We start from the raw sequence: 12,789 nt of genomic DNA, 5'->3' as shown, positions 1-12,789 counted from the left end.
ATCCCAGGGACAGGGGAGCCTGGTGGGCTGCCGTCTATGGGGTCACACAGAGTCAGACACGACTGAAGTGACTTAGCAGCAGCAGCAATGTCTTCCCCTGGCTCTTAGGATAAAGATCAGCATTCACAACTTGGCCTTTACTTGTCCCTTGCTCCTTCTCCAGCCTTCAGTGTTTTCTACTGACCTTCCTCTATTTCAATAACACTGCCCTTCCCAGTTCTTACCATCTGTTGTCCTGCCTTGATACTTTTTAAAAAACTGTCCTCTATTCCTTCCCCATCCCCTGCCCCTCAGCCATCACTCTTTATCCTTTAAATCTCAATGAAAACAGCACATGCACACAGCAATCAGCTCTGACACTGCCCATGCAACCAGGAGAGAATTACACCATAAGCCCTCATAATATCGTTCTTCTTTTCTTCTTAATTCAATCTACCATTCTACCTTTATGTAATGAAATGGATGTCTATTCCTCACTCGCTGGGCCCCACTAAGAAGGAAGTTCTTCTAAGTTCCACAAAGAAAGGAACTGTATCTGGTTTGCTCACTATTTTGTTCCAAGCGACTAGCACAATGCACAGTAATACTCGGTAAATATTAATATGTGCGAGTGAAATGAAGACGAGAAGATGGCAAGATGAGAAGGAGAGACGTAAAGAAGGGAAGAAAGAGGACCAGAAGGGAGGGAAGGAGTGCAAAAGTAAAGGTGGGGAGGGCAAGAGAGGGAAGGGAGGAAGCAAGAACAAACTGCGAATCTTTTGATCCGTTACTTCCAGAAGCTGAATGCCTCCTTGAAATAGTGGAGGGTATATTAGAGTATGTAATTAGTAACCAAAGGTTTGAAGCTCTAGATTTAGACTCGATCTGGCTTTAAGTCCCTCTCAGTTTTGTAGTCTTGGGCAATTACTTCTCTCACCCTGCTTTTCTTTTCTACAAAATGGGTCTGATAGAGGATTTGAATATTAAATGAAATAATATCTGAACCGCCCTTGGAACAACGTCTGGCACGGTCAGCACTCAATACTAAAGCCTGTTAATGCCATTTATTATTTGTGTAATTACTTGTCCGAGGCTGGATCACTCCAGCACCCACCCGGGGCCAGCCTCTTGTTTTGCCCTCCGCTCTCCCATTGGTTGAGACAGCTCAGCTCTTCCACCAATCCGCTTGGCTTAAGAGAGAGAAGCTTAAAGGGCAGAACCAATGGGCTCAGGAGTTACGGTATCCCGGATACGGTGTAAACAGTGGCGGCTCTGCCAGCCCAGCAGCCAGGAACCTTAGGTAACCGTTGCGGACCCTGGCCTGAGTCAGGTGTTGGCTGCCCCCGGCCGGCTGAGAAATATCTGGGCCATGGCGCAAGGCCGGGAGCGAGATGAAGTCCACAACGTCGCCCTTGGCGCGTCCCTGTCCGTGAGGTGCGGCGTCCCTGCGACTGACTCCTCGCGGAAATTCTTCCCTCAGAACTACAACCTCTCCTTACCCTTTGCTTCATCTTGTCCTGTAGACCTGCCGTCCCACAAATTCGACCTCTTCTTCAGCCACCAACGCCTTCCTTCAGACTTCCTTTCTCTGTGACTTCGCTCCCCTCATTTCCTTATTCAATGACAACAGTTCCATCTCTTTCTACTCCTCCCTGCCCCTCCCCCAAACTCACCCCCCACCCCCGACCCCGCCGCTGTCTTACCCAGTACTGCTCTCCTACACTCTTTATTTCTGCCTCCTCTTTCTGGCTATTACCGTCAATAATCTTTTCCTTTCATGTTCCCCACCGCCCACACGCATCCCGGTGACAGCCCTCTTTCCATCCTAATGGTCTTTGGTGATTTTCTCCGTACTTAGGGCCATCAGTCCCTTCCTTCTGTCTCCTATCCACCGACTCTGGATTTGTTTGCACTTGTAGTGGCTTTTGAAAAACAAAACGCTGCGCAGGTGTAAATTGGTATTGCTTTCCATCCACATTCTAGAGTGTTACTTGCACCGTGTTCCACACAGCATCCTTCACCGGTCCTGGCTGTACTCCCTATTCCCTTGAAGTTTCTCTCCGAACCAGTGTCTTTCTCTGGTCCTCTACATCATCTTTGCTGCTGTTGCTAAGTCGCTTCAGTCGTGTCCGACTCTGTGCGACCCCATAGACGGCAGCCCATCAGGCTCCCCCGTCCCTAGTGAAAGTGAAGTCGCTCAGTCGTGTCCGACTCTCAGCGACCCCATGGACTGCAGCCCACCAGGCTCCTCCATCCATGGGATTTTCCAGGCAAGAGTACTGGAGTGGGGTGCCATTGCCTTCTCCCTACATCATCTTTAAGCTTATCTTTAACATTTAAATAGAGGTAGACTCTCCCCTCATCTCAGACTCTCATCTTTGTCTTCTTCCTCTAGCTTAGCATTCACCACACACTCCTTACTTAAAAATATATTACTTTTGTGTTCTAACCTTTTCATTCTTGTCTACTTACTTCTTTTACTTTGTGCATTTATCTGTAGTTTTAGATCTAAAATATAGCTGCACACACTCCATCTTAGTAAAGAAGCAACTTTCCTATTTGGCTCAGAACCACTAAGCAGGCTCTCTCTCTCTTTTTTAAACTTTTCATTTTATATTGGAGTATAGTGGCAACCCACTTCAGTGCTCTTGCCTGGAGAATGCCAGGGTCCGGGGGAGCCTGGTGGGCTGCCGTCTATGGGGTCACACAGAGTCGGACGCCACTGAAGCGACTTAGCAGCAGCAGTAGCATAGCTGACCAACAATCTTGTGATAGTTTCAGGTGGATCCAGGCTATCTTATTTAAACCTTTTTTAAACATTTATTTTAAAATTAAAATTAGTTTTAAAGGTAAGGCTGAGGATGCACCTGTTTTCTATTAGGATCAAGCTCTTTTTGCTCTCTCCCGTTTTTACTTTTTCTTTTCCATGCATACAAGACCTCAGAAATCCTTCTGAGATTTTCTCAGAGGTTTGAACAGAGGTTGTGCTTCACTAGAAAACTCTCTGAAGAAGATTCTCAAGACCTGTGGAACTTTAGGTCTTCACTTAAGTTTCTTTATTGCCTGAACTGGAACTGGTCTCACAGCAACCTTGTGTGTTCTTTTATCTGAGAGATGGTTTGGGGCAGAAAGGGGGTGAAAAGAGAATAGATGAGTTTCAAAAATGTTCATGATCTATTGTTTGCCTTGTTTAAAACAGAAAGAAAAAGTATTTGAAATATATTCTATTCTACTGATGTGACCTATTTTTTTCCCCCAAAGATGGGTGCAAGGATTCCCCAAGCAGAATGTTCATTTTGTCAACGACAGCACCATTTGCTACCCTTCTGGGAATTTCGTAATATTTATCAATATTGAAACCAAGAAAAGAACTGTACTCCAGTGTATGAATGGAATTGTGGGTGTCGTGGCAACTAACATTCCTTATGAAGTTGTGGCTTTTTCTGATCGACGGCTAAGACCACTCATATACATATACAACTTTCCTGGGTTAACCAGAAGGACCAAATTAAAAGGTATCGTACAAGACCCTTCCTCTGACATGACGGAAAGATTTTGTTTTAAGATGTGGCCAGATCTAGCTCTTATACATGAAGGTTTTCTTTCTTTTTTTTTTTTTCTTTTGAAAGGTTGTTTTTTCAGTTTTGGTGGTTTTTGTTTTGTTTTTTTGGAATACACATTTATAAGGAAGGAAACAGGGTGATCACTGAGAATTTAATTAAGTAGGCTAGAGCCTTGCTACTCAATATGTGTTCTCCTTACAATCAACATTGCATCACCTCGGATGCTTGTTGTAAATGCAGAAACTCTGCTCTCATCCCGTACCTACTGAATTGTAATCTACATTTTAACCAAATTCCCTAGGTGATTCATATGTACATTAAACTTGAAAGGTGCTGGATTAGAATACTCTATTAGAACAGTAAATGCTGTATGTAAAACTTTTTCAGAACAATATTTTCTTTCCTTGTGATTTATTGAAAATCTAACTGAATGGATATCATATAACTTCTAAAGGATAAGTCTCTGAGTCTCAATTTCCTTATGCGTGAAATGAAGATAATGGTATCTACTGTTAACAAATTAAATTATATATAACATATATAATTGAATAATATATAATGTATGTGAAAATATGTGTATATATAATGTGTGTGTGTATATATATATATATATATATATATCACATATTGTTTAGTCATGTCTGACTCCTGCAACCCCATGGACAGTACACTAGACTCCTCTGTCCATGCAATTTCCCAGGCAAGAATACTGGAGTGGGTTGCTGCTTCTTTCTCCGTATGTCATATATACAATATCAATCAATGTTTCCTACCATTTAAGTTATTATTAACTCATTCATAGACACAACTGTCCCAGACTGGCCTACTGCACATCTACTGAAGCCCCAATGTAACCATTCCCTCATGTAACACATCTTGGGCAGAATCTCAGGAAGGCTTGAGGCTGTAGCGTCTTAATTCAGTAACTTTTGGTGAAAGAAGTGTTTGGATCATGCCAAGAAATTTATCATTTAATATTTTATTTGTGGGAAATCTGTGTTCTCAACAGAGTAAAATAACATTTAAAACATAACCCTGACTCATGCATTGGGAACTATCTACAGTCATATCTTGTTCTATTATGCTTTGCTTTATTGTGCTTTATAGATACTGTATTTTTTAAAGATTGAAGGTTCATTGCAGCCCTGCATTGAGCCAGTCTACTGGCACCATTTTAACAATTAGTATTTGCTCACTTTGTGTCTCTGTGTCACATTTTAGTAGTTATTACAATTTTTCAAGCTTTCTCATTATTATAATATGTGTTATAGTGATCAGTGCCCTATTCAATAGAATACAGTTACCGTTGTATTTGTTTTGGGGTGCCACAAACTACACCCATATAAGATGGCAGACTTAATCTCTAAATCTTTTGTTATGTGCTGACTGTTCCACTAAACAACCATTCCCCTGTCTCTGTCTCCCTCTTCAAGCCTCTCTATTTCTTGAGACACAACAATATTGAAATTAAGCCCATTAATAACCCTACAATATTGAAATTAGGCCATTAATAACTTCCCTGGTAGCTCGGTGGTAAAGAATCTGTTTGCAATGCAGGAGGCACTGCAGATGCGGGTCGATCCCTGGGTAAGGAAGATCCCCTGGAAGAGGAAACGGCAACCCACTCCAGTATTCTTGCCTGGAGAATCCCATGGACAGAGGAGTCTGGCAGGCTACAGTCCATAGTGTCTCAAAGAGTCAAACACGACTGAAACGACTGAGCATGTAGCACAATAACCTTACAAAGGCCTCTAAGTGTTCAAGTGAATGGAAGAGTCACACACCTCTCCCTTTAAATCAAAAGCTAGAAATAATTAAGCTCGGTGAAGAAGACATGTCAAAAGCCAAGAGGGGTCAAAAGCTAGGCCTCTTGCACCAAATAGTTAACTAAGTTGTGAATGCAAAGGAAAAGTTCTTAAAGGAAATTCAAAGTGCTGCTCCAGTGAACACAGATATAAGAAAGCAAAATAGCATCACTGCTGATATGGAGAAAGTTTTAATGATCTGTATGATCAAATAGCCTTAAATTCCCTTAAGCCAAAACCTAATCAAAAGCCAGGCCCTAACGCTTCAGTTCTATGAAGACTGAGCGAGCTGAGGAAGCTGCAGAAGAAAAATTCAAAGCTATCAGTCATTGGTTCATGAGGTTTAAAGAAAGAAGTCGTCTCCATAATATAGAAGTGTAAGGTGAAGCAACAAGTGCTGATGAAGAAGCTGTAGGAAGTCATCCGAGAGATCTTGCTAATAAAGGTGGCTAGACTATGGAACAGATCTTCAGTGTATTTAGATGAATCAGCTTTGTACTGCAAGAAGATGCCTTCTAGGACTTTAATACAGAGAGAAGAGGTCAGTTCAGTTCAGTTCAGTTCAGTTGCTGTCATGTCCGACTCTTTGCAACCCCATGAACCGCAGCATGCCAGGCCTCCCTGTCCATCACCAACTCCCGGAGTCCACCCAAACCCATGTCCATTGAATCGGTGGTGCCATCCTACCATCTCATCCTCTGTCGTCCCCTTCTCCTCCTGCCCTCAATCTTTCCCAGCATCAGGGTCTTTTCAAGTGAGTCAGCTCTTCGCATCAGGTGACCAAAGTATTGGAGTTTCAGCTTCAACATCAGTCCTACCAATGAACACCCAGGACTGATCTCCTTTAGGATGAACTGTTTGGATCTCCTTGCAGTCCAATGGACTCTCAAGAGTCTTCTCCAACACCACAGTTCAAAAGCATCAATTCTTCGGCGCTCAGCCTTCTTCACAGTCCAACTGTCACATCCATACTTGACTACTGGAAAAACTATACCCTTGACTAGATGGATCTTTGTGGACAAAGTAATGTCTCTACTTTTTAATATGCTGTCTAGGTTGGTCATAACTTTCCTTCCAAGGAGTAAGCGTCTTTTAATTTCATGGCTGCAATCACCATCTGAAGTGATTTTGGAGCCCAGAAAAATAAAGTCAGCCACTGTTTCCACTGTTTCCCCATCTATTTGCTACGAAGTGATGGGACCAGATGCCATGATCTTAGTTTTCTGAATGTTGAGCTTTAAGCCAACTTTTTCACTCTTCTCTTTCACTTTTATCAAAAGGCTTTTTAGTTCTTCACTTTCACCCATAAGAGTGGTTTCATCTGCATATCTGAGGTTATTGATATTTCTCCCAGCAATCTTGATTCCAGCTTGTGTTTCCTCCAGCCCAGTGTTTCTCATGATGTACTCTGCATAGAAGTTAAATAAGCAGGGTGACAATATAGAGCCTTGACATACTCCTTTTCCTATTTGGAACCAGTCTGCTGTTCTATGTCCAGTTCTAACTGTTGCTTCCTGACCTGCATACAAGGTTTCTCAAGAGGCAGGTCAGGTGGTCTGGTATTCCCATCTCCTTCAGAATTTCCCACAGTTTATTGTGATCCACACAGTCAAAGGCTTTGGCATAATCAATAAAGCAGAAATAGATGTTTTTCTGGAACTCTCTTGCTTTTTCGATGATCCAGCGGATGTTGGCAATTTGATCTCTGGTTCCTCTGCCTTTTCTAAAACCAGCTTGAACATCTGGAATTTCATGGTTCATGTATTGCTGAAGCCTGGCTTGGAGAATTTTAAGCATTACTTTATTAGCGTGTGCTGTTCCTGCTAAGTTGCTTCAGTCGTGTCCGACTCTGTGCAACCCCATAGATGGCAGCCCACCAGGTGATGAGTGCAATTGTGCGGTAGTTTGAGCATTCTTTGGCATTGCTTTTCTTTGGGATTGGAATGAAAACTGACCTTTTCCAGTCCTGTGGCCACTGCTGAGTTTTCCAAATTTGCTGGCATATTGAGTGCAGCACTTTTGCAGCATCATCTTTCAGGATTTGAAATAGCTCAACTGGAATTCCTTCACCTCCACTAGCTTTGTTTGTAGTGATGCTTCCTAAGGCCCACTTGCCTTCACATTCCAGGATGTCTGGCTCTAGGTGAGTGATCACACCATCATGATTATCTGGGTCATGAAGATCTTTTTTGTACAGTTCTTCTATGTATCCTTGCCACCTCTTCTTAATATCTTCTGCTTCAGTTAGATCCCTACCATTTCTGTCCTGACAGAATGTGGGCCACTGGAGAAGGGAATGGCAAACCACTTCAGTATTCTTGCCTTGAGAACCCCATGAACAGTATGAAAAGGCAAAAAGATAGGACACTGAAAGATGAACTCCCCAGGTTGGTAGGTGCCCAGTATGCTACTGGAGATCAGTGGAGAAATAACTCCAGAAAGAATGAAGGGATGGAGTGAAAGTGAAAACAACACCCAGTTGTAAATGGGACTGGTGATAGAAGCAAGGTTCGATGCTATAAAGAGCAATATTGCATAGGGACTTGAAATGTTAGGTCCATGAATCAAGGCAAATTGCAAGTGGTCAAACAGGAGATGGCAAGAGAGAACATCGACATTCTAGGAATCAGTGAACTAAGATGGGCTGGAATGAGTGAATTTAACTCAGATGACCATTATATCTACTACTGTGGGCAGGAATCCCTTAGAAGAAATGGAGCAGCCACCACGGTCAACAAAAGAGTCCAAAATGCAGTACTTGGATGCAGTCTCAAAAACAACAGAATGATCTCCGTTCGTTTCCAAGGCAAACCATTCAATATCACGGTAATCCAAGTCTATTCCCCAACCAGTAACACTGAAGAAGCTGAAGTTGAACAATTCTATGAAGACCTACAAGACCTTCTAGAACTAACACTCAAAAAAGATGTCCTTTTCATTATAGGGGACTGGAATGCAAAAGTAGGATGTCAAGAAACACCTGGAGTAACAGGCAAATTTGGCCTTGGAGTACAGAATGAAGCAGGCCAAAGGCTAATAGAGTTCTGCCAAGAGAACGCACTGGTCATAACAAACACCCTCTTCCAACAACACAAGGGAAGACTCTACACATGGACATCACCAGATGTCCAAAATCAGATTTATTATATTCTTTGCAGCCAAAGATGGAGAAGCTTTATACAGTCAGCAAAAACAAGATCGGGAGCTGACTGTGGCTCAGATCATGAACTCCTTATTGCCAAATTCAGGCTGAAATCGAATAAAGTGGAGAAAACCACTGGACCATTCAGGTATGACCTAAATCAAATCCCTTATGACTATACAGTGGAAATGAAAAATAGATTTAAGGGACTAGATCTGATAGAGTGCCTGATGAACTATGGATGGAGGTTCGTGACATTGTACAGGAGACAGGAATCAAGACCATCCTCAAGAAAAAGAAATGCAAAAAAGCAAAATGGCTGTCTGAGGAGGCCTTACAAATAGCTGTGAAAAGAAGGGATGTGAAAAGCAAAGGAGAAAAGGAAAGATACACCCATTTGAATGCAGAGTTCCAAAGAATATCAAGGAGAGATAAAACCTTCCTCAGTGATAAATGCAAAGAAACAGAGGAAGAGATTCAGTACCTGGTTTCAAAGCTTCAAAGGCAGGCTGACTCTTGTTAGGGATAAATGCAGCTTGTGACTTGAAGTTGAAGCCAATGCTCATTTACCATTTTGAAAATCTAGAGCTCTTAAAAGTTGTGGTAAATCTACTCTGTGTGTACTGTACAAATCCTGTTGTCTCTACACATCCTGGATGAGAGCATATCTATTTACAGAATGTTTTACTAAATATTTTAATATTCAGTAAAATATTTAATGTTTAATAATTTAATATTTCACTATTGAGACCTACTGCTCAGAAAAGAAATTCCTTTCAAAATATTACTGCTCATTGACAGTGCAGCTGGTCACCCAAGGGTTCTGATGAGGATGTACAGTGAGATTAATGTTTTCATGCCTGATAACACAGCATCCCTTCTGCAGCCTGTGGATCAAGAAGTAACTTCTCCTGTCAAGTCTTATTGTTCAAGAAATATATTTTGTAAGACTGTAGGTGCCATAGGGAGTGACTCTTTAGTAGGTCTGGGCAAAGTATTAATAGATTGAAAACCTATAAAAAATATTCACCATTCTAGATGCAATTAAGAACATTTGTAATTCATTGAAAGAGGTCAAAATATCAATACTAATAGGAGTTTGAAAGGAGTGGATTCCCACCCTGATGGATGACTCAGCGGTTCAAGACTTTAGTGGAGGAAGTCATTGCAGATGTGGTGGAAATAGCAGGAGAACTAGAATGAGAAGTGGAGCCTGAAGACGTGACTGAATTGCTGCACTCTCATTGTGAAACTTAAACAGATGAGGAGTTTCTTATCATGGATGAGCTAAGAAAGTAGTTTATTGAGTTGGAATCTATTTCTGGTGACAATGCTATGAGGTTGTTGAAATGACAAGAAAGGGTTTAGAATATTACATAAACTTGGTTGATAAAGTGATGGTAGAGTTTGAGAAGACTGACTTCAGTTTTGAAAGGAGTTCTACACTGGGTCAAATGCTATCAAACAGCATTGTATGCTATAGAGATATCATTCATGAAAGGAAGAGACTTTGATGTGGCAAACTTCATATTGTCTTCCTGTAATTGCCACAGCCACCTAGCCTTCAGCAATCACTTCCCCAGTCAGACAGCAGCCATCAACATCGAGGCAAGTCCCTCCACCAGCAAAAAGATTGTTATTTACTAAAGGCTCAAATGATGCTTAGCATCTTTTGGTAATCTCTTCTCCAGGGGATCTTTCCAACCCAGGGATTGAACCCAGGTCTCCCGCATTGCAGGCAGATTCTTTACAGTCTGAGTCACCAGGGAAGTCCAGTAATACTGGAGTGGGTAACCTGTACCTTCTCCAGCAGATCTTCCCGACCCAGGAATCGAACCGGAGTCTCCTGAATTCCAGGTAGATTCTTTACCAGCTGAGCTATCAGGGAAGCCCCATCTTTTGGTAATAAAATATTTTAAAATTAAGAAAGGTACATTTTAAAAACATAATTCTATTTCACACTTACTAGACTATAGTATAGTTTAAACATAACTTTTATATGTACTGGGAAACCAAAAAAATCTTGTGACTTTCTTTTTGCAGTATTTGGTTTATTGCACTGGTCTGAAGCCAAACCCAGAATCTCCAAAGTATGCCAGTACATGAATGTAACTACCCTTCTTCTTTAAAATTTCCCAAAGCTTTATTATTTGGCTGTTGCCCTGTTCAAGCAATGAAAGTTAATTCAAACCAATAGCCAGCATTCATGTTAAATAGTGAAACTCTAAAAGCATTTACAATTAAGTTAGGACTAAGTCACTGAGGATACCTGTTGCTACCACTAGTATTAAGACCAACTTGGAGTTCCCAGCCAATGCAACAAAATATGAAACTGAAAAATTATACCTATGGAAAAGGAGTTAATAGATAATAGTGTAATAAGACTAATAAAATAATGCTCAGTAAGATGCCGATTTCAAAATAAATATCCATGCAATTGGAAGATTTAAACACTTAGGAATGCTTCAAGGAAGAAATGTGACCGATCTCAATGAAGGAAAACATAAAAGTCACTGATACAAAATATTTAAACATAAAAGGTGTATTTCTGCATGAAAATTATAGTTATTATAACTATATTTCTCATATTCTTCACAGAATGTAAATCATAAGTTTATCATGTTTTAGAGAGCCAGGAGTACTTAAATAGATGTTATTCCAGAACAAAAAGTAGAGAATGAGAATAATTTGAAAGAGCTTGATGCCAAGGCCAAGGGCCCTCTTAGCATTATGGTGTTGTAGACAGGTGGGTCGTGGTACAGGCGTAGAGATCACTCCATCAGTGAAAGGACTGAAGGCTGGGGACGGGCTCTAGGATCTATAAAGCTAAGTATATGATGCAGATGCTCCCAGACAGGCACACACACGCACAATAGATGATCTGAATCATTCAATGATGGTGTTAAGAAAACTTATTAGAACAAAAGGATCAAGTTACGTACTCATTGTTATCATACTGTACACCAAAACTTATATCAAACAAAAATAAGACCTCATTCTAAACAACAAACCCATCGAAAGTTAGAAAATATGTGGTGGAAAGTTGAAATAATTTGAGGACAGAGAAGAACTTTTCACATAAAGGATGCAACTTAAAATAGACATATTTTTGATTACATACAAATTTAAAACTTGTGAACATCTAAAATACCATAAAAATTAAAAAGCAAATAACAAACTGAGGGAAATATTTGAACAAATATGACCAAGTATTTTCAGAGAATTTATGAAATAAGGAACAAAGACAGATATTCTGATAGAGCAGTGGAAAAAGAGCTTATCCAAACCACGAGACTAACAATGTCCAAAAGCATAAAGTCTTCTGTCTCAATATTCATTTTATTTATTTTTCAACATTCATTTAAAAGAGTATCTTAAACTGAGATGAAATTTTTCTGCTTATCAAGGTCACAATTTTTTAAAAGCTTATAATTGCTAGGCAGAGTGTTAAATTGATAACATTTTTGTTATTGTTGTTGAAGGTAGAGGTAAAAAGTGATACAAAGACATGAATGTAAAGAAGACAAACATAGAAGGCAAAGCTTGCATCTCTGGGGCCACACTGAGGAGCAGCAGCTAAAGGAGGGGAGACCAGAGCCTCACATATAAGGAAGGCAGAAGCAGATACTTCCCTGTATTAGCATCCTCACTGTGCACATTTTAAACATGTTGCTAAGACTTTTAAAGTCATGTTTCATTTCTTCAGCTGCAGGTACAAATGAGAAAAGAACTTTTTCAGTTGTGCTAAAGGCTGAAAGATATCAAGCTAAGGGCCAGATATGACCTACAAGGCAGAGATATGGAAGCAAGCTAGAATTATTGCAGCTGTTCAAGGTTTTTCAAGTTGTTTGCATGAATAACTTTTCTAATTACCATGTTTCATGTATTTATTCTTGGGCCATTTCCAGTCACATGGGGACGTGCATGGTGCAGTGTACTCAATTTTGCACTGAAGTCACGAGACAGCAACCCCATGGCTTAATTCACTCTAAAATCTTTTAAAAATGGATCTTCACTTTGCTCATAACTTTCTATCAATAGTGTTAGATGTCAGTCAAGACATGTCTTATTCTAGGGCCCAAAGCTCTTGAATTATGTAAAAATTATTAAATAAGGGAAATTAAACTATAAGACTATAGTTAATCTGCACATGATTAAATCCTTATAATGGGTTTTTATATTATAGGCAACGTTCTCCTAGACTACACTTTACTTTCCTTCAGTTACTGTGGCACCTACCTGGCTAGTTACTCCTCCCTTCCAGAATTTGAACTGGCCCTCTGGTAAGTTGCAGCCTCCT

The 12,789-nt window shown here is 40.5% G+C and overlaps 1 protein-coding gene across 5 annotated transcripts in view; it reads left to right on the top strand.

The window, feature by feature from the left end:
• The first annotated feature begins 1,204 nt into the window (after positions 1-1,204).
• CFAP43 (cilia and flagella associated protein 43) overlaps positions 1,205-12,789 on the top strand; it is a 100,749-nt gene continuing 89,164 nt past the window's right edge. For 3 of the 5 annotated variants that reach the window (XR_015155844.1, XM_086379282.1, XM_086379281.1), the window contains exons 1-3: positions 1,205-1,413; positions 3,241-3,494; positions 12,676-12,772. Coding sequence is in view for 4 of the 5 variants with exons in the window: in XM_086379282.1 (XP_086235408.1) it covers positions 1,349-1,413; positions 3,241-3,494; positions 12,676-12,772 (416 nt within the window). In the remaining variant the exon portion in view is untranslated. The remainder of the gene's footprint in view (positions 1,414-3,240; positions 3,495-12,675; positions 12,773-12,789) is intronic. The other 2 variants (XM_086379285.1, XM_086379284.1) reach the window with 1 other exon arrangement.

The sequence above is a fragment of the Bos grunniens genome, chromosome 26 (genome assembly GCF_055505025.1).
Source record: "Bos grunniens cultivar Pamir isolate PY7600 chromosome 26, Bosgru_T2T1.0, whole genome shotgun sequence".
NCBI classification, from domain to species: Eukaryota; Metazoa; Chordata; class Mammalia; order Artiodactyla; family Bovidae; genus Bos; species Bos grunniens.
This window is presented reverse-complemented; position numbering and strand designations above follow the sequence as displayed.